We start from the raw sequence: 19,250 nt of genomic DNA, 5'->3' as shown, positions 1-19,250 counted from the left end.
GTCACCTTGGCCAGTGCAGGGCAGGTGCTGCCAGGCTGGTCACAGGTGCCAGCTGCTTCCTGGAGGCTGAGCTGCTTCAACCCTTTGCTTTCAGGCCAAACAGGAGCATTGGAGTGACGCTGCTGACACTAAAATGAACCTGAACTGTCGCAGCAGCAGAGCACAGACTGGTGTGAAGTGCAGTGGCACCCATTAAGGAATGAGAAGTGAGGTGCAAGGATGAGCTTTTATTCGACCATGGAGGAAGGAGAACTGGACCCGCCACACACCTGCCCTCCTTTGTGTCAACAGCAGCCTGTCACTGAGATGTTGACTCTGGGGCCACCAGAGTTGGCTCTCTCACATAAGCACGAGAGCATGCTGTCCCCTCCTGTTACCCAGCACATGCCTCAGCTCCCACATGAAGCCTTACTCACCTGCCCCCTTGCTCCCTGTGCTCAGGGCATGTGGCTGCTGCAAGGCCCCAGGAGGCTCCGTTCAGGCTGGGATCCTGTGGCTGGAAAGGAGAAAGCTCAACAGGAGACCCCTGATGCTACCCACCCCAGCAGCATGGGGAGGGCTCCTGGATTCCTCCACAGCCACTCTTTCCAGGGATTTTGGACCTCCCCTAGCAGTGACTCTTGCCCAACATAGCATTTCCATGGCACACCCTTTATTGCCAGGCCATGAGAGGGGCATGCAGGCAAGGAGCCTTTCTGCAGTCAGTGCCACGGACTTCCTTGTGGGACAGGCACATGTCAATTCCCCACACTGTGGAAAACACCCAGCTGCTGCCCTGCCTTCCTCTGACAGAGGCTCCCCCTTCTTCTGCCTGCACTCATCAGTGAGCTTGCTTGGGCCCTTGCAGAGTCCCTGGGTGGTGCTTTATGGGCACTTCATACCAAAACCATGGTCTTGATTTCACATGGCATCACACTTGCTGTGCCATGAACCCTCACTGACCTGTGTGGGTGGCAGTAGCCCATCAGATGGCTCTGGGATCTGCCAGACAAGCCTGGTGTGAGTTACTGGTTTACCAGTTCCTGCAGCTCATCCCAGCACTGATCCAGGTGTTACTCAGGTGACACCATCTCAGGGCACCTTTCTTGTCACTTTAGCACCAGCAAATGCCACTGGGGCTGCACCTGAGCTCCCTCTCTCTGAGGCTGTGGATGTTTATTGGCTACCTGCCTGCAGCTGACTTCAGAATGCTCATTCATGCCAGAGAGGTGGGCCCTTGCCACCAGCCTGCCCTGCACCGTGTCTCTGTGCAGAGGAGCAGGTAGGAACAGGGCAGTTGTCACTACACACAGAGTAATTTATAAGTTAAACACAAATGCCATCTTCTGGCAGTGAAGCCAGTTGCTACCTCTGTAAGAAGATGTTGAACTGCAGGGTAAGAGCCTCACCCCCTTGCTAGAGAAGGTCTGATGCCTCAGTCCAGATTTTGCTGGGATATTTCTGGTCTTGGTGGCACTGCCAGTCAGGGTATGGTGCCAACAGCCCCAGTCACCATGGCTGTCTCCTGTCCTCCTGCCATGCACCTGCAAAGTGCCTGGCCCCACTGCCTTGGTGAGCTCCCAGTATGGGCTGGGCTGCTCTTGGAGCCCTGGAAGCCTTCCATGCCTAGGGAAGCAGTGATGTGTGGCTGCAGCCGAGGGGGAGCTGGGCTTGTACCCCACACCTCCTGCAAGCTCTCAGCAGTGAATGTGCAAACATGCAGTGTTCAGTGACATCAGGAACTGCAGAAATGCTTTCAGACACCTTTAGAAAACACCAAGCTGTAAGAGGCTGTTATTTCAGATCATAATTAGACACCAAGGAGGCAAAGCAGGCAACTGGTGCACACAAAACTTCTCCAAGGAGAAGACCTATATTTTTTCACTTGTCTGTATTTATATAAAGGTGTGGATGTGGTGCAAATAGCTGTAGCTGCAGGAGAGGAACCTAAAGAAATACCTACTCATTTAAGGGTATCAGTCAGTTTATTAAATGTAGCTGATATTTGCTTCCAGGCAGAAGGATACACTTTTAGTAGTTTTCAGTTACCAAGTCTCTCAGACATTTCATGAGCAGCTTCCAACACATCACCTTGACAGCTGCCTTCACCCCCTTCTGGAAGTGCATGGAGCTGAAGCACAAACCTTTCTGCTGCACCAGTTCAGGCTCAAGCTCGTGCTGGAGGTCAAACATCCCCCTCGCTGCTTTGCTTGCTGTGAGCCTGTCCAACAGCTGCACTGGTGCAAAGCCATGGTCTGTAATTACCACAACACTTTGTAATGACCAATACCAAGGGCATTTCTGATTTTTTGCACTGTTATGCCATGAATTTCTGTGCTTGATGAGAAAGAGACAATTTAGGATCCTCACTTTGGTGGCTCAAGCCAGGCTCACCTTGTTCCCACAAACACACATCCACAGAACCCAGCAGCTGCTCCTCTGAATGGTACAGGAATGCAGGCAAATCCCTACTGCCAACACTGCCATCAGCCCATTACACACTTGTGGCTGAAACGTGGTTTCATTCCTCAGGGCTCCTGACCTGGCCTTTATCTGTGCCTTAACAAATGAAAAAGAAAGAAAATGCCTGACTCGGCTTACATTGAGAAGAAATAATTGCCCTGTAAATACAGATTTGTCTCCAGCCTTTTTATTTATACAAGGATTCAAAGAACATATTTCAACTTTAGATAAACAGTGCAAGAGAGTTACAAGTACCTTGGTAACAGAAAGAAATAGATAACTGTCCAGCTATGCTGATAAGTGAAATAATTCTTACTCCTGCAGATAGAAATGCATCTGTTTAAAGCAAAGGTGGACTTTAGATATTCTGCTATATCTTAGCCCCTACCAAGCCCACCAGAAAACAACAGGCAGCTTGTCATTTGTAAATGAGAAGTAGCTGTGCTCTCAAAGCCTTTTGAGACCCTCACCATTGTTTAAAACATACACATTATGGCACAAAGAGCAGGCTGAAAGACAGAGACACTTGGAAATCCACCATTTATGGTTCTCCCCTTCCCAGGGACAGGGCCTTTGTAAATATTTTTTTCCTACACCACTACCTCCTCCATACACCTTTCCACACCAGAACCTGATGGATCACCATCTTGATAGCATGGAAGCAGATGTTTCTCCCCAGCCAGCCCAGTTCCTCAGAGATCTCCTCATGCAGCCAACCCAGAGCAGCCACCAGCCACGGGGAGGTGTCACAGTGTTCTCCAGCAGGCAGCAGCCCAGGAAATGTCATTTATAAGCACTGAAAGGCCCCAGGTTCTGCACCAGCCCAACCACTGGGACTTGTCTGGACCTGGGTTGATTTCAGCTTGTTCAGCCACACCAGTGGTTGTTTAGTCAGCAGTAATTTCAGTTTGCTTTAGTTTAGAGTTGATATCCTGGGGGCTTTCAGCCATTCCAGCTCCTGGGGAAGGTGGCGCAGCCAAACAACCCCAGGCCACTTAATGGCAGCAGCTGGGGAGACAACTTCAGGGCAAGGGAGAACAGAAAAACTGAGTAACCAGGAACCAACAAAAAGCAGCAGGGTAGGCTGACCATGGGCAGGTACAAAAATCAACCCCAGAGGACACAGGGCCACCACCAGCACTGAGCACTGCTGGGCACAGAGGGGCTGAGCCCTCTGCACTGCCCCCACCTCAGGCTGCTCTCCTGGGCTCACCCTGGCTTCTGGAAGGTGGAAGCTGCCACCTCAGGGTCAGGAGGGATGTGGAAGTGGGAGCTCAACACCAGCCCAGAGGTGAAGGCTTCAGGAAGGGTTTCCCCTGTATAACAGATTTTACTGTTTCTTTGAGGTTTTGCCTTATTTATTTGCACTGTCAGTTTTTTTTTTCTTGTAACAGAACCACTAGTTGGGGCTATAAAATTGTTAAAATACTAACTGGATAATCAGTAAATTCCTGGCTTCACATTTTAGATGTGAAGGGGCCCATAAGAAGCTTTTGAGGATAACAGGCAGGCAGCAAAAACGAATTGCACAGAAATGGAAGTGACTTTAAAGCTCCCATTCTGCAAAGCAAACCATTGACCTCAGCATCCATGTGTTAAAACCCCAACCCAGCTGTGTTTTGATGAGGATATAATGCTTTAATTCTTCCTCCCTCCCCCCAGCCTTTTTTTTCTTTTTTTTTTTTTTTTTTGCTTTGGATGTAAAGCTTCTGCAGGATTGGTTGTGAGGATTGTTGGAACTGAAGGTTAAATTTGTACTTGCAATTCTGATTAAAAAAGTTAAAAAGAAAAGAAAGGAACTCTTTAGAGCAGTAAAAATCATGTGAATTTGCCTGATGTCTAGGAGTAAATAAATCTAGACAAAACCACTACTTACATTAATCCTCTCCAGGGTTCTGATGGGTGTAGTGGCACTGTCTGTCCTTCAGCCATTGTCCAGCACCCCAGTGTTCATTTCTGACACCTGACCAGATCAGGTCGGGTGGTTTTGCCTTTCAGGAAGGTGAGGCCAAGGCAGAAAGGATGCACAGTCAGTGACATTAATCACTGTGACTTGGAGAGGCTGGTCAAAGCTGGCCTAAAATCTCTGCCTAGTCTGAGGCACCCTCAGTGCCACCACTGTGCCCCAGGGAGGGCAGGAAATGGATTGGCTTTCAGCATTACCTTGCTCATGTCCTCATCTTTCCTTAAATTGCACACTTCAGAAACTGCTAATGTTAAAAATTGGGGATTTTTCCCCCTTTCTTAGAAAACAGCCAAACCCCAACCTCATAATGTTTGCTCAGTCCAAAGGCACATCTCTTCTGGCAAGACAGAGCAGAAATACTCAAATGCTGTGCAAAAGCAAGAGACAGCCCAGCTCTGCCCTTCCTCTCACCCCAATACAAACCTGTCTGAAGCTCAAACCCAACCTGTGTGTGCTCCTGGCCCAAGCAGTCAGAGGGACTGTGTTGTATCCAGCATCTGCTACACCTATGGCTCCAGCCCATGCTTGCTGCTCATGAGGCACAGAAGCCTCTGGAAGCTCCAAACACACAGCCCTAACAAGAACAGACACTCCTACAGCTACATGAGGACATTTATAACTTCACTCACCACCCCCAGTCTCAAAACCTGGCACAGAGCCCACCCCACTGAGCAATTTGGGGTTAGGGCAGCAGCCCACATCACCCAAAGGCTGGTGAGTGGTGGGATGGGGCAGCAAAGGGTGAGCCTGGCCCTGCCCTGAGCCCAAACAGAGCTGCCAGCGGTGTCTGACCTGCTGGCTCAGCCCGTGCCAGCAGCGGTTAGGGGAACTGGATGATAGGGAAGGAACAGGGAAAGTGGGAATCCATTAAAAACCTACAGTACAACTGAAACAAACACCAAAGGTAAAAAGAAATCCCAAACAAATGTTCTCCTGTTCTCCAGTTAGTAAAATGTCCCTGGTCTCTCTTATTACCAAAAAAACCACTGGATTTCGGTCTGTGGCTGGGGCCAGAGAAGGAGGAGGCAGCACAACTGTCACACAGAGAATCCCACTGTGCATATTTGCATCTCTCTGTTACCTACAATGGTACTGCACTGCAGGTACAAATTGGACCATTGTTACTTGGGTAAAAAATGGCTTTCCAACTAGCATGCAAAGAAAAAGTACCCCAAACCCCAACCCCTAACACTCATTCCCAGTCACGTAGATGTAGGAAACCTACATTTCAAATTGTCCTCAGCTACGAGCTCTAGTCGAGAACCCACTTGAGACCTTTCCAAAGAAAAGCGAGTTCTGCATTTTTTGGGTCCAACAGCCACTGCCAAACTCTTTCAGTTCAACCCACCAAACCTGCTCACGCTCCTGCGTACACCACTGGAAGTGAAGGGCCATCTCTGCCCAGCTAGGAAGCACAGAGGAAGAACCCGAAGAGCCCCTGAGCGCAGCACGGGGCCGTGCCGAGGATGGCGGTGTCTCCGCGGCGGAGCCGGCGCTGCCCGCGGCGCTGGCGCTGTGGCTCCGGCACGCTGGGGAACAGGGGCAGGGCAATTGCATATTCCACTGCAGGCAGCAGCACGGCTGCCTTGGAGGGCTCGGCCGAGTTCCCCTGGAGCCCTCTGCAAAGGCTGGCTTCAGCCCCAAGAGCCAGTTTGTGGCAATAACCAAAGTAAAACAATGAGGTATGGAAAGAAGGGCCCAGCATTGGGGAAAGACCTAGAAAGAAGAAAACAGCTCGAGCACTGCCAGAAATAGCAAACAACTGAAACCTTCTGAAAACCTTTTTCTCCTCCATTTTTTTTTTTCCTTTTTTTTTTTTTTTTTTTGCCAAGGTGAATTAAATATGTCCTTTGGTTGGTTGGTTGGTTGGTTGGTTTTGGCAAAGTGAAGCCCTCAGCCGCAGTCTGTTTCCTGGCTGTGCCAGTGAGTTACCGCCACAAGTGCTGTGGGGCGATGACAGCCACCGAGAGGAGGAGGAGGAGGGAGGCAGAAGGCAAAGATCTGCTGCTGGCCCCATTGATGCCGTGTCCAGACTGCTTAGGAATAGCGTGTGTTTCTGGCTGCCTGGTGCTGGGGCTCTTAGAAAGTCTTTTGCCACAGACGTCATCAGGACAGCCGTCCCCGCTCCCGGAGCCGCTCATGTCGTCACCTGCGCAGAGACAGACGTGGGGTGAGCACACACTGCTTCCCTTATGGTGGGCAAGGCCCTCCCCTTGCTGCAACCCCAGGGAGCTCTGGCCACCAGCCCTACCCTGGCCACCCCCTCCTCTCTGCATCCCTCAGTGTGGGATACAAGCTCATACCTGACCTCCTGTTGTCTTTAATCACCTGTTGCTGCAGCAGCTGGAAACTCTGGAGCAGACAGGAGCAATGGCTGGGACTGGAGACAGCCCTGCAGCTTTCAGTAAGGCACTGGGAACAGCTCAGCCTCCAGCCCACCCCACAAACTGCACTCAAGCAGCCCCTCAGCAGCCCCAAGCCAAAAGCCAGGCTGCCACAGCCCCTCCCTGCCCCCAGGCCCAGCAGCAGCATCTGCAGGGACACCTGTGCAGGCTGCAGGACTGCTTAGCCCCCCTCACCCCCCCTTGAACCTCTGTGGTTCTGCTGCACTCACTCGTGTCCTGGAAATCCACATCGTTGCCGATGTTGGCGTTGCCCAGGCGGTTTGTCATGATCTTGAGCTGCATGATTTGCTGGCGGATGGTCATATCTGGCTTGGTGATGTCCACCTCCACCTCTGGGTTGTTAATCTGGTTAGCCAGGCCATCCCCCATCACTTCGGGCAGGTAACTGGAAAGGAAGGCAGAAGGTTTAGATGTCTCCCCCCAGCTCAGCTCACCTCTTCCTACAGACACCAGGGATAATCCAGGCTCTGTGAACCCCAGAGAGGCTGCAGCCAGTGCCACTGACTTCTGGAACAGCCTCTGGTACTTGCTGGCCAGCCCAGCTCTCTGGATGGCTGAGCCATGTGCCATGGCCAGACCCCTGCAGAGGGGTCTCAGCTTGCAGGAGGTGGCTGGGTGGCCTTGCAGCACCCCTGTCCCAGCATGGAGGTGTCCATGCTATCCATATGGGAGGCTGAGGCGCCTTTTAATCCCTGCTTTGTTAAATCCGGTGGAGACTGACCCCCTGGGACCACTGAATGGCCCCAGCCCAGTTTGAGCAGACAGGCTCCCAGGGAAGCTTAATTAGCTGGGAGCTGTCAACCAGAGCTGCACTGCTGCCTTCCACAGTGCCCTGGTCCTCCTGGGACACTGCTGGCAACAATGTGAAATATGGAAGAACTGAAGGTGTTGACTTCAGGCTGGCAAAGCCAAGCCCAAGAGGACTTGGAGAGAAGAGGGGAGAGAAGGTGCATGTCCAGCAGCTGCCAATGTCCCCATAGCCATCCTTTAACCTTGGCTGGGGCAGGAACTGTTTCTGCAGCTGTTGGATGTCACCCAGGTGTCCCCTCTCAGAGGGAACAGTATTTCAGAGGAGGTATGGATAAAAGGATGTGTATGCAATTCTCTGCAGCAGCTCTGGAGCTTGGGTGGTAAATCCAGCCCTGCTGCCTTCTGAGTGCATGTGGAATTGCAAAACTGCTTCCTTAGTAGAAAACTACATAGTTATTTTATGGTGAGTGCATTTTAGTGCTTAGCCCTCAACACAAAGCAAATTGACACCAGGCTTGCCATTCCCAGCTCCCAGATTTTCCAGAAATGCAGCATTTCTATGGACAGGCACAGACTGCTCACTCTGAACAAGTAGGGCTGGCTGTGATGATGTGTAAGTGCCTTTTCAAACCCTTCCTCTCAGCCCAGGCTGGTGCTCCTGGCACTGTGAGCCACTCCATACCTGCCCTTGGTCATCCCATTCCAACATTTGTCATCCGATGCTGAGCTGGCCATTACTTTTTTGCTGCACAGGGTGCTGGGCAGGGTGATCCAGTATGTCTTGAGAGCTGTCAGATTCCCCTTGGCATCTAAAACCTGTAAGCAAAGGGGATGCTCAGGGCCACAAGAACTCTGGAGTGCCCCAGGGCAGAGGAAAGTACAAGGATTCTGCATGCTTTCTGTTTTATCATCACAAAACCTGTTTTTATGCAAAATAGGATGTATCATCAAACTTCCTCTTAAGACCAATCATCAACCCAAGTGCCCAAGGCTAAAGGTTACATGCCAAGCACTGCTCCAGTACTGCACGACCAACCAGGAGAAGACCATCAGTCTAGGAGCCTCTACAGGTAAGTCTGGCACCAAATCCCTGGGAAACTGGTTACCAGCAAATTGGTTATCTATTGGTTATTAGACCCAACCCTGCAGAGTCAGGAAGACCAGGTGTGCTTGGGTTACAGCAGCACTTGATGATCTGATCTCCAGCCGTGCAGCTCCGCAGCCCCAGCGCGGTGTGACCCAGCCCGCAGGACCCGGGAGCAGCTCCAGACACAAACCCACCAGCATCTCCAGGGCCTGGGCAGAGGACTTGGCTTCCAAGGTCACCTTCCCCCGTCTCCTCTTGTCCTCACTACTGGAGCCTTTTGTGCTGATTTTGGGGTTTCCACAGCCTTGAAATACCTGAAAAACAAACCAAACTCTCTATCCCATGTTTCGATGTTATTCCTTTAATTATTTAACACTCCACAGTTATGGGGTTTTTTCCTTCTTAAGTATATTTATTCTTCCCATTGCCAAGATTCTCAGAGAGTCTGGCTTAGTTTCTAGTGCCAGATGTGTTTTCAGCACATTGTAACTGGTTTTGGTTACCACTATCAAGCAAAATATTCAGCAGTAACACATGTTTTTGGATGAGTCGCCAATATTGATATTAAATTATTTATAGCAATTTTATCTGCTCTTCTTATGACTGGAAAATAAAATCCTGGGAAGAAAAAGATGGGAGTTGTTCACACTCATTGCATCAGTGGTGTGGGCTTCAAGACTGCAGAGCTTGGGAGCTTCACTGATGGACAACAGACCGATGTGGGACTATCCCCATGACTCCTGCAATCAACATCCCCACTTGGGAAATCAATGTGCCTCCAACACAGCACTGCAAGGACAGCAGATGTGCCACAGTCTGTCAGGTTGGATGTTTCAGGGGCAAAGGAGGCAGCAGAACTGATTTATCTGTTCTCTTCAGGTACCTCCTATCATCCTAACTCCCTGCCCAGGTGGGCTTTGTAGCCAGAGGGCAGCAGAAGCACTTGGAAGGTCCAAACCCTCAAACCTGGCCTCTAGGGTGACATGAAGGGTGTCCTGGAAACTCCTACTTCTCCCAGCCTCTGCATCAGCAGCCCAGGCAGCAACACCTCTGCTGCAGATCACCAGGGCTGGGCAGCTGAGCCTCACTGGTGGCAGGAGAGCTCAGAGGGCCAGGCTGGACAAAGCACCAGAGGTCAGGAGGGACTTTGCACTGTCAGCCTGAGTCAGGATATGCCAGCCTTCACAAAGGAAGCCACCTGATTTGAAATGAGGGCTCCAAGCTTGTTGTGGCTGCCAGGGCGCTGTCAGAAGCTATTGATAAACTTTGCCTGGTGTCCCCTTGAAGCAGAGGAGGCAGGGCCAGGCAGAGCTCTGCTGACACAGCTCGTGCCACCTGCTGAACGCGCTGGCTCGGGCACTCTGACAGCCAAGTGCTAACCTGGCCAGGAGCCCCTGTCCGTGTGTCTGAGGGACACTCAGCCTCCCAAGGCCCCTCCTGGGGTGCCCTGTCCTGCTGGCCAGATGGATCTGATGACTGCAGCAGTTCAGCACCAAGCCAGTTTCTTTGTTCATCAGTCTCGTTCGCTCTGTGCAAAAAACCCACCCTGAAAACTGCATGTAGAGCGTTTTCAACTTGGTTCCAGCAAAACAAAACCTTGGTTTCACTGCTGTATCTTGTTGGCCTATTGCTGGCTCCTTCCCAGGAGATAAAAGTCTGGGGAGGTGTCCAGGACAGGGCCAGCTCCAGCACGGTGCGGTACCAAGGTGAACCTCTCACCACTCTAAACGCCTCAGGTGAGAAATGCAAACTACTGCTGGAGAAAACAACTCCAGCAGACTGAGGGGCCAAAAGTCCTTGAATAATGAGAGCAAATCGGTGTTTGCAGCCTCTGAGCTCCTGCTGCCTGAAATCCAAGAGAGCCACAGGGAGAAAGGGAAGTGTGAGTAAGCAGGGAGAGAGCTCCATGCTGCCCCAAACACAAGGCTTGGTCCCACAAGTGCTTCTTTAGAGCTTTACCCAGAGCCCAGGACAGCCTGTGGCTGAGGGTGGCACTGGGGCCAAGGGCCACTCTGGCTCCTCTCAAAGAAGGCATTCTTTGGGGAGGAGTGCATTCTGTGCAGGTGCAGCTGCAGGAGCCAGAGGCTGTGAACTGCCCACCCTTGGCATAACAAAGGGCACAGGACCTGTGGCAGCAGCCAGGTGACCAGACACTGAGAGGGCTGGGTGAGACTTCTGCATGCTTGGACTGTGAGGGGATAAAGCCCAGGGGTTCCTTTGCTGTCCCCAGAGGCACCAGATCAAGATTTTTTTGTGTTACTGTGCTGTGAATAAATTGCTTTATTGAAGAGGTCTGAGACTGCCATGGGAAACCTGGGATGGAACCAGCGAGGACACCTGGTCTGGCTGTGTGAGTGGGGTGTGCAGGAGTCAAGCAGGGACCTGGGGGCTGTGACCTGCCACTCCCAGGGGCTGCAGTGACAGCATGATGGTGGGAGAGTGGCTGCCAGAGTGCCTCCTGAGTGGTCAGACTGGGAGGTCACCTTAACAGCAGTGCCCTTGGTCTGGGTCATGGCCTTGGCTCTGAGATGGCCAGGACTGGCCTGGGACATTCCTGAACTCAGCTGACACAACAACCTTCATCTGATGGCTTTGCCATGCTCAAAACCAGAGCTCAGAGCTTGGCAGCTCCTGCCCTCTGCTAGCTGTGCCACCAGCAGAGTGCTCCATTCACCTGGTCACCAGGTCATACTGAGGAGCTTCTCAATCATGTTTGGTTGCTCCAATCCAACACCAGTTAGACTGTTTAGCCCCTTTCATTTCACCAGATTTACTGCATTCCCCTTGGAAACACCTTTCTTTGCAGATGATGCTATGTTTTCCATAGCATCATGGATTTGCTTTTATGTGGAAAGCCTCAGTCTCACCTAATGAGGGAAGAAAGAAAATTGCCTTTCATGTCAGAAAAGAAACCTAACCCAGTACTTGGATGCACTCAGCTGTTAGTGCTTTGATGTGTGCCAGTGAATTCCTGTTTGCCAAGCAACACTTCTGGCCCTTCCCTTATCCAAAACCCAGTTAGGACCTGTCTCACTTCTTTCATCTGCATCTCTGCCCTGACTGTGGGATAGCTGCAGGACCTGGGGAGTGCCTGGGAAGAAGGCAGGAGCCCTGGAGGGCTCTTTTGTTCCCAAAGCTTCTCTTACCTGCAGCTACAGAGTTGACTGTGGTTAAGTGGATAAATACACTAAAAATAGAAGACCAACAGAAGAGACCTTCATGATACATACTTCTTGGGAGACAGGTGAGCCTCAGGAGAGCCTGGTTTGTACTCTTCAGAGGGACTGCCAGATTGCAGCTCTGTCCTATGGCATCACCTGATAGCCCAGTGTTTCCACTGCAGAAGATCCCCTCGAGGCAGGTTAAAGCAGCTGCCTCCTGTCACTGGGGACTGTGCACTTTGTGTAAATGCCTCAGCTCAGCCAACCATCTCAAAACTCTTCAGCACAGAGGGCTCTGACAGCAAATGGCACATGCACCCCCCAGCACTGTGTATGCAGTCCCACCTCCTGTGCCTGCACCCAGAGGAGGCTGGCTGGATGTGGCTGGGAGCAGTATTTGGAAACACCTGCAAAGGTGGAGAAAACAACTCTGCCTGTGTCAGAGGGGTGGTAGGAAACCAAGGTAATCTATCATTAAAAGAGGGGCCATTTGCTCTCTCACTCATCACCTCTTCCAGTTCAGCTGAAGAGTGAGCAGAAAAGAGCAGCTGGTCCTGGCAGTGGCACATGATGTGTCTTCAGGCAGGCCCAGGCACACTCTCCTACCTTGCTTGTGATGGAATCTTTGTTTTCCTGCAGGTTAGAGATGGCTTCAGCAATCCTCATGTGGATGGTGCCTATCACAGTGTCCACGTTGTAGGGCCCGTCGATGCGATCGGCCACCCCCATCAGGGAATCTGCAGGGCAAGGCAGGCACAGCTCTCATCAGCACTCTGGGCAAAGCAAGGCAAAGATCAGCTCATGCTGGGAGGGAGAAGCTGCTGGGCCCTTGGCAGGTCTCCTTGTTGGGAGACACCTCTCCATTTTCACCACTGCCCAGGTGCACACTTGTTTTCCCTACTTTATGTAGGAAAAGCCACTCCCTGTGGCAAAGGAACCTCCTGCAAATGGTAAATACACTTTGGGCAGAGTGTTCACCTAAAGTAACCAGCACTTGCCTGGGAGATACAGAAAGGAAGGCCAGAAAACTGGTGCAGAATTATTAAGAAACAGCAATACTTGGCCCCCACCCTCCTAACTCAGTGCATGTCTTCAGCAAAGCATTGCAGCCAGGAGAAAGTGGGAGAATTGGGGTCAATAAGGTGCCAGAGACAGTGGATGGGGGAAATAGTTTCTGTGGCAGTGAAAGAGGAGAAAAGCAGTAATTCTTCTCATCTTCACCTCTGGAAGGACAACAGCCAGGGAGATGTCAGGCTATACAGGCACACAAGCAGACCAGTATGCACACAACTAACTGCTAAACAGGACAGGCAGTGACTGAGAGCTGCCTCAGTTCTCAGCTCCTCTTGGAAAGCTCTGATGTCCAAGCACTCCCACCTGCCCTGGAGGCTCCTGCTTGGATGGCTGCTTTGGGACTGTTCTTGGCTTACTGCTGGATTTTGGATGGTTGCATTACTGTATAGAATTTTCTATAAATCCATTTCCCACAGCTTACAAAGAATTACCAATCTCTGCCTACCCCCAGAGACAATTCTCAACACTCCAGCTGGGTCTGGAGGAAGGACAGCCTATATGCTCTCAATATAAGGGAGCAAATTTTGGTAACTTTTTGTATTTTGGTAAATAAAATCTCCTGTAACACTGAAGGGCTTTCAGTTTAATTTTGCTGCCACTCAGGGGTTGTGGTGTCATCTTTGAGACTGTGTTATTTCAGACAAATAGTGCCTTGCAGAGGCACTAATCTTGAGATACAGACATTTAAATCAAAGGTTGCACCCTAAATAGTGATAAATTATATCTGAACCACTTACTATAAAAATCTCCCTTAATTTGACCTGCACTAATTTGTCAAACTGAAAGAGTAACTCTGTTTTTAGTGTAACAAAATCGCCTCTGGCTACACAGAAGGGTCTGGAGTAGGGTGAGGGAAGGACACCACCAGTGAACTGCTGCCTTTGACTCCATAATTTGCTCCCATCCTTGATCAGTTTGTGACCTCTGACAATGAAATGTAAAACTGCAATTTGAAAGAAGCTCTAATTTCCTCTTAGCTGTCACCCCTTGACAGTGTCTCTTGGGAAGAGGAAGCCAGGATAAATGCAAAATGCACATGGAACTGCTTGTCTGTCAATCAAGGAAAGCTGTACCGTGGTGTTTCAGGAGAGGCTGTCATCCTGCCAGGAGAGAGTGACAGGAGCAGTTGCCTGGCTCTGGTCAGAAAGGCCAAAGGGCCACCAAACCCCTGGGGAAGGGACAATTTCTCCTCCTCCTTTGCAGCAGGCTCCCAGTTGCTCCCACAGAGCATTTCCAGTCAGCTGTGGCACAGCTGGCCTGGGCACCTGTCCAGGCAGTGCCTGCTCTGCTTCCCCATCCGTGCTGCAGTGTCCCTCGAGAGGCAGGTGACACTCCTTGACTTTGCGGGGGTTTTTGTCCTTAATGCCAACCCCGAGCCAGCCTGGGGGCTGCAGCTGGGGCTGAGCTGGCAGCTTTGCTGCCAAGGCAAGGGAAAACAAGGCCAAGCCCAAGGCCATGTCCTCTGGTGCTGCCCTCCGTGAGCCCAGACAAACAACAAGGCTCCCTCAGGTCTCAGATCACTCCAGCTGTGCAGGGACAGTGGGACGAAGAGAGAGGAGCTTGCTGGGTGATGCTGGGTGGGCACAAGGAGGCCTGAGAGCTTCACCAGCGCAAACAACTCCCCTGAGCCTCCCACCGTCCTCTCTGCTTGCCAAACCCGGCCTCGGGGAGCTCAGGGGGGGAGAGGGGCAGCTGTGGCAGCTGCAGCAGGGAAAGGCCATCTCACCCATCAGGTACTTCCACTCGGTGCTGAGGTCGGCCTGGTTGGCCAGGCAGCCCTTGACGACGTTCAGGCAGTAGTTGTTGCAGGGCCTCACGCTGGCCATGCCGCGGCAGTGCGGGCAGTACATCAGCTTCATGATGGCACGGGTGCACTCCTGGCTGAGGGACACCTGTGGGGACAGCAGAGGCACAGACTGCTCAGGGGATGGATGGGGGGAACTCCACCCTCCCCTGGGCTGAAGGAGCCTGCTGTGATCTGTGAGGCAGCACAGCCCCCGGGGAGGTGCGCCAGGAAAAGCCATTTCCCCTCTCGCTGCCCCTCCTTCCCCTGCCCCTCCTCCCGGCTGAGGGACAGCAGCGCCGGGGTCGCTGCAGCGCCTCGGGCTGGCTCCGAGCCCGGGCCTCTGGGACAAACCGGAGAGCATCATCCCCCCTCAGCCGGGCCTGGTGGCCACAAGGACATCTCAGGCTGTCCATCAGCTGTGACCTGCACCCCGGCATGGTGCACATGTGCCATCAGTGCCACCACCATGCCCCTTCTGCAAGGGTCTCTGCCACTGTCTGCAGACACGGGTGTCCCACACAGCCTGCACCTCCAGCTTCCTGGGGATGCACAGCGAGGCCCTGGACACAGAACCTTCCCACCTGGCGTCTTTGGAAAGCAGAACAGTCCTGTGGGAAGACTTGCACATTTCCAAAATGTTGGGCAATTGAGAGCACTTGACACTGGGAAGTGCTTGCTCCCTGTGAGCACTTCAGGAGCTGCAGGCAGACCTGGGCCAAGCCATGCTGTGCCAGCAGCTCACAGGGCCTGCACGTGCAGCTGGCTTTTTGCAGGTGCCTTTGCCACCTTTAATTAAACCACCCTGGTCCTGCAAGCACAGGGCAAGCAGAGAGCAGGGCCACAGCCTCAGCAGCACAGCAGTGTCCCCCCAGCCCATCAGCCACGGGCCAGTGTCCCCAGCTGCTGTGGGCAAGGACTGGCAGCGCACTGAGGGGTGAATAACAGCCTGGCCGACCCTGCAGGGCTGCTGGCACAGCTCCACCTTCCCCTGTCTTATTCTTTTCTCTTTTGTGGTCATTTTCTGTCTTTGCTCAGATCCATTTGCAATTCCCTTGTAAAGCTTTTAAAATCATTTACAAAAGAGAAAATGAATGTCTGTATGAAGTCTCCCTTGGTTCCACATACTTGACACTCACAAGGAGCCCAGAGGGGAGAAAAGTGACAGAAGGGGCAAATCTTGAAAGGAGAAATCCCTGGGCCTCCAGCTGCAGCTGCAATGCTGAGAACTCTCTTTACTACTTGTGAAAAATACTTTGAACGTGGCCTTCAGGGGGAATCCAGATTCAGTTCCGAGGTACCCTTGTGTGAACATGCTGAGCCCAGTACCAGAGGTTGTATCAGAGAAAATCCCCAAGCTAGCCCCTCCTGAAACTGCCTGTGTGGTAGCTCCTCACTTCCAGTAAACCTTGGAAAACAGATGCTGGATGGTGCTGAGGCTTCACTGGGCAGGAATGCACTAAAACAACCTTGTGAGAACCTTCTTCAGGATGAGGACAAAAATTTTTAAGTTTTGGAGAGAACCCAACCAGAGCCTGCTTCCCTGGCCTGGCAGCCCAAGGGGGACTGAGGATAGTGTGGCTAGTGGGGCTGAGCCTGGCAGGAACCCCCCACACCCCAAAGCTTTCCTCAGCTTCCTGGGCCAGCTCTGGCTCCCTGTCCTGGACAGCTCCTGCAGGCAGAGCCGGCTGCCATGTGCCTGTGCCACCAGGAGATGGAGGCTCTGTCCTGCTGCATCACACACACACTGCACCTTCAGCACAGGAGGAACAGTGCAACCACCACTGCCTCAGCAGTGCAACAAAGCACAGGGACAGGCAAACAAAGGAGGAGCTTATTTTTCACCTCAGGGTTTCAATAACCATGGCTGAATAGTGGCTGAAATGCACCAGATAAGAGCACAGTGCATGCCAGAACAGGCTGTAGCTCCAGACCTTCTGAAACAAGAGCACTCACACAAGAAGCAGGGATGCAGATGGAAAAGGGGCTGTGACCTCCCCTTCCCCAGGCAGAGCAATCACCAACACGACACAGTGACACTCACAACCCAATCTTGTACCCTGCCTAGCTCCTGAACACAGCTTGGCCCCTGTGCTGTCATGGCACAGCCCATGGCTGCTCATCCAGCTGTGGCCACGGGGCACTGTCACCTCCCACTGCACAAACTGGCACCTGGGGCACAGCTAAGTCCTGAAACGTGGGGCTTCCCACAGCACTGCGGGCAGCCAGAGCATCACTTGCCTTTCCCACACACATCCCTGGTTGCACTGCTCAGACTTTTGGAGCAGAGGGAGCTGAAATGCTCTGGAAAACAGGAACACAGCTTTGCTGCAGGAAGCACCCCTGAGGTGGTGTGGGCCAGCCCCCCCAGGCTGAGAGGACAACCACCAGCAGGGACACACTGATACCCTGCCAGAGCCCATGGCAGGCACTGGAAGAGGCAAAGAGAGGGATTTTGACTTTGAAAAGTATCTCCAAGGCCCCGTGCTGCAGAGAGCTGCCTTCCGTCCTCCTCCTCATGCCACTGCCCATCACACTGCCCATCACCAGCCACAGTGCCACCAGCCACACCCCTGTCCATGCCCCTGTAGCTCCTCTGGGATGCTCCCGCCTGCCTTGGGCAGTAGGCACAGGCAACAACAGCACCTGAGCTCAGTTTCAACTCCTGAGAGGCTGGGGGTAAAAAAAAAAGCACTTGTGCACCTCAGTTTCTGGATGCCAGAGGGTGCACTGGCAGTCTGTCACTCTCACAAGGTGGCTTTGTCTCCTGGAGGACAGTGCAGTGTCCCACTGCCTCAGGAGTGGCAGCCTGGCCCCACAGCCTCCTCTGAAGACGAGCAGGTGGCCATCCATCACCAGCCATTGCTCTGTTGAATCTGGCAGGTGTCAAGTGTTGGGCCTAATCTCTTGGCAGAAAGGATAAAAATTTTTTCAGGTGCAAGACATCAGGCTCCACTCCCTTTCCTCAGAGAGCGACTCCAGCCTGTCCTGTTGGCAGCAGCAGTGCTTTGGCACAGGCTGCAGAGGCGAACTGAGAAAAAGAAGGATAAGGGAGAAGGAAGAGGAACCACACCAAATATTTTCTCTGTGTTTTGCTTGGCCAGAGCTCAGTTTCTCACTGTTCCACCCAGCCCATGAACTGCTGCTCTGCACAGGGCAGCAGAGAGTGAGGGCTTGGGGCTACCAGAACCCCTCCCAGCCCTGATCCTGCACCTTCTCTTTGGGGCACTTGCAGCATATTAAGGAACAGAGTCCTTCAGACATCTCAGGGTGCTCATGGATTAGTTTGCTGATGTGAGCTTCCAGGTTTTTTTCATCAATGCTGTATCCACACAGGAGAATCCCAGCCCCAGTTTGGAGGGGCTGAGATTCCCTCCAGGATATGGATCCAGCAACACAAGCAGGGGGGCACTGCAGCTGTCCTGCCTCCCTTGGGCACAGCCAGCTCCAGCAGTGCAGTGGGGAGAGGAGCTCCTGGGGCTGGAGCTGTGGACACACACACACCCTCCCTCCCTGGCAGCTCGTCCCAGATGAACTCCCCTAGTGGCAGGGAAGCAGTTTCTCCAGGCTGGCAAAGGCAAGACCAACCTCCACCTGCACACTGAGACATCTTCACCTCCCCGTGCTTCTGCTCTCACTCCTCAGCCTTTCCAGGAACCTGAAGCACTGAGTTACCCCCTGCCCAAGTGGGTGCCAGGTAAGACCTGTAGGGAGTCCCTCAGCTTCCCAGCACAGACCTGCCACAACTGATGGATCCATGAGCAACATCCATTCGCCACAGAAGGTCTGAGGGCAGGAGCATGAAAAGTCCTGCAGATGGAGTAAAACCTGATCACACTGCTCCAGCTTTAACTGATCTGGCACAGCATGAAGGAGTACATGACAATAATTGATTTCTCTAAGTGCCATCAGCCTGGCCCAGCCTGTGGCTGGTTCTTCTTTAAGGAGGCTTTAGTGGCACCTATAGTCTTTTCTTAGCTCAGTGACCTAGAAACTGCATTAAGATGTCAAGAGAACATGCACAATACAGTGAAGAAGCCATTTCCCAAGGATCTGAAGAAAAGATCATTATTATTGAGAGATATGGCTTGGAGCCAGGGCACTCATTCAGTTGTCAGAGGTATAAATAAAAATGCAAAATAAAGCTAAGCTCAGCTTAAAAATACATTGATTGTACGTCACTGCTCAGCTAAAATCCACATACTCTATTCTGATCACAGTGACATCCACAGATACAGTCCTTTGAAGTGTAAGCCCAGTGATGAAGTGATAAGGAAAAAATGTTATCTTCTAAGATACACCCAAAATAGGGGAGAAATCTTACTGAGCAATAAATAATTTTAATTAAAACTACTACACAGCTGGGGATCCAGTAGTAGCAATGAGTAATGCAAGGGGAACAGGTGGCTGCCTCATGAAAAGCCCAGTTCCACCACAAGCACTGCCATTTCAAGGAGGCTGTCAGCAGGTCCTGCTCTGTGCTTTTCCATGGCCACTTCCCAAAGGCTCACGTGCCCATGTTTTGGTGGATCCACCCAACCAAATGTGAACTGCTGCAGGCAAAGGCCTCTGCAGGCTCTCC

At 52.2% G+C, this 19,250-nt stretch overlaps 1 protein-coding gene across 1 annotated transcript in view; it reads right to left on the bottom strand.

Moving 5' to 3' along the window:
* Window positions 1-2,091: 2,091 nt before the first annotated feature.
* The window catches only part of GPC1 (glypican 1), a 202,285-nt gene continuing 185,126 nt past the window's right edge, over window positions 2,092-19,250 (bottom strand). The window contains exons 4-9 of the mRNA XM_084212374.1: window positions 14,612-14,777; window positions 12,418-12,548; window positions 8,845-8,964; window positions 8,246-8,379; window positions 7,023-7,198; window positions 2,092-6,557 (exon numbers count right to left, since the gene is read on the bottom strand). Coding sequence (XP_084068500.1) covers window positions 6,337-6,557; window positions 7,023-7,198; window positions 8,246-8,379; window positions 8,845-8,964; window positions 12,418-12,548; window positions 14,612-14,777 — 948 coding nt within the window. The 3' untranslated portion in view covers window positions 2,092-6,336. The remainder of the gene's footprint in view (window positions 6,558-7,022; window positions 7,199-8,245; window positions 8,380-8,844; window positions 8,965-12,417; window positions 12,549-14,611; window positions 14,778-19,250) is intronic.

This window comes from Fringilla coelebs (assembly GCF_963513975.1).
Source record: "Fringilla coelebs genome assembly, chromosome: 10".
Taxonomy (NCBI): Eukaryota; Metazoa; Chordata; class Aves; order Passeriformes; family Fringillidae; genus Fringilla; species Fringilla coelebs.
Note: the sequence above shows the minus strand (reverse complement) of the source record. Positions and strands in the feature narration are given on the sequence as shown.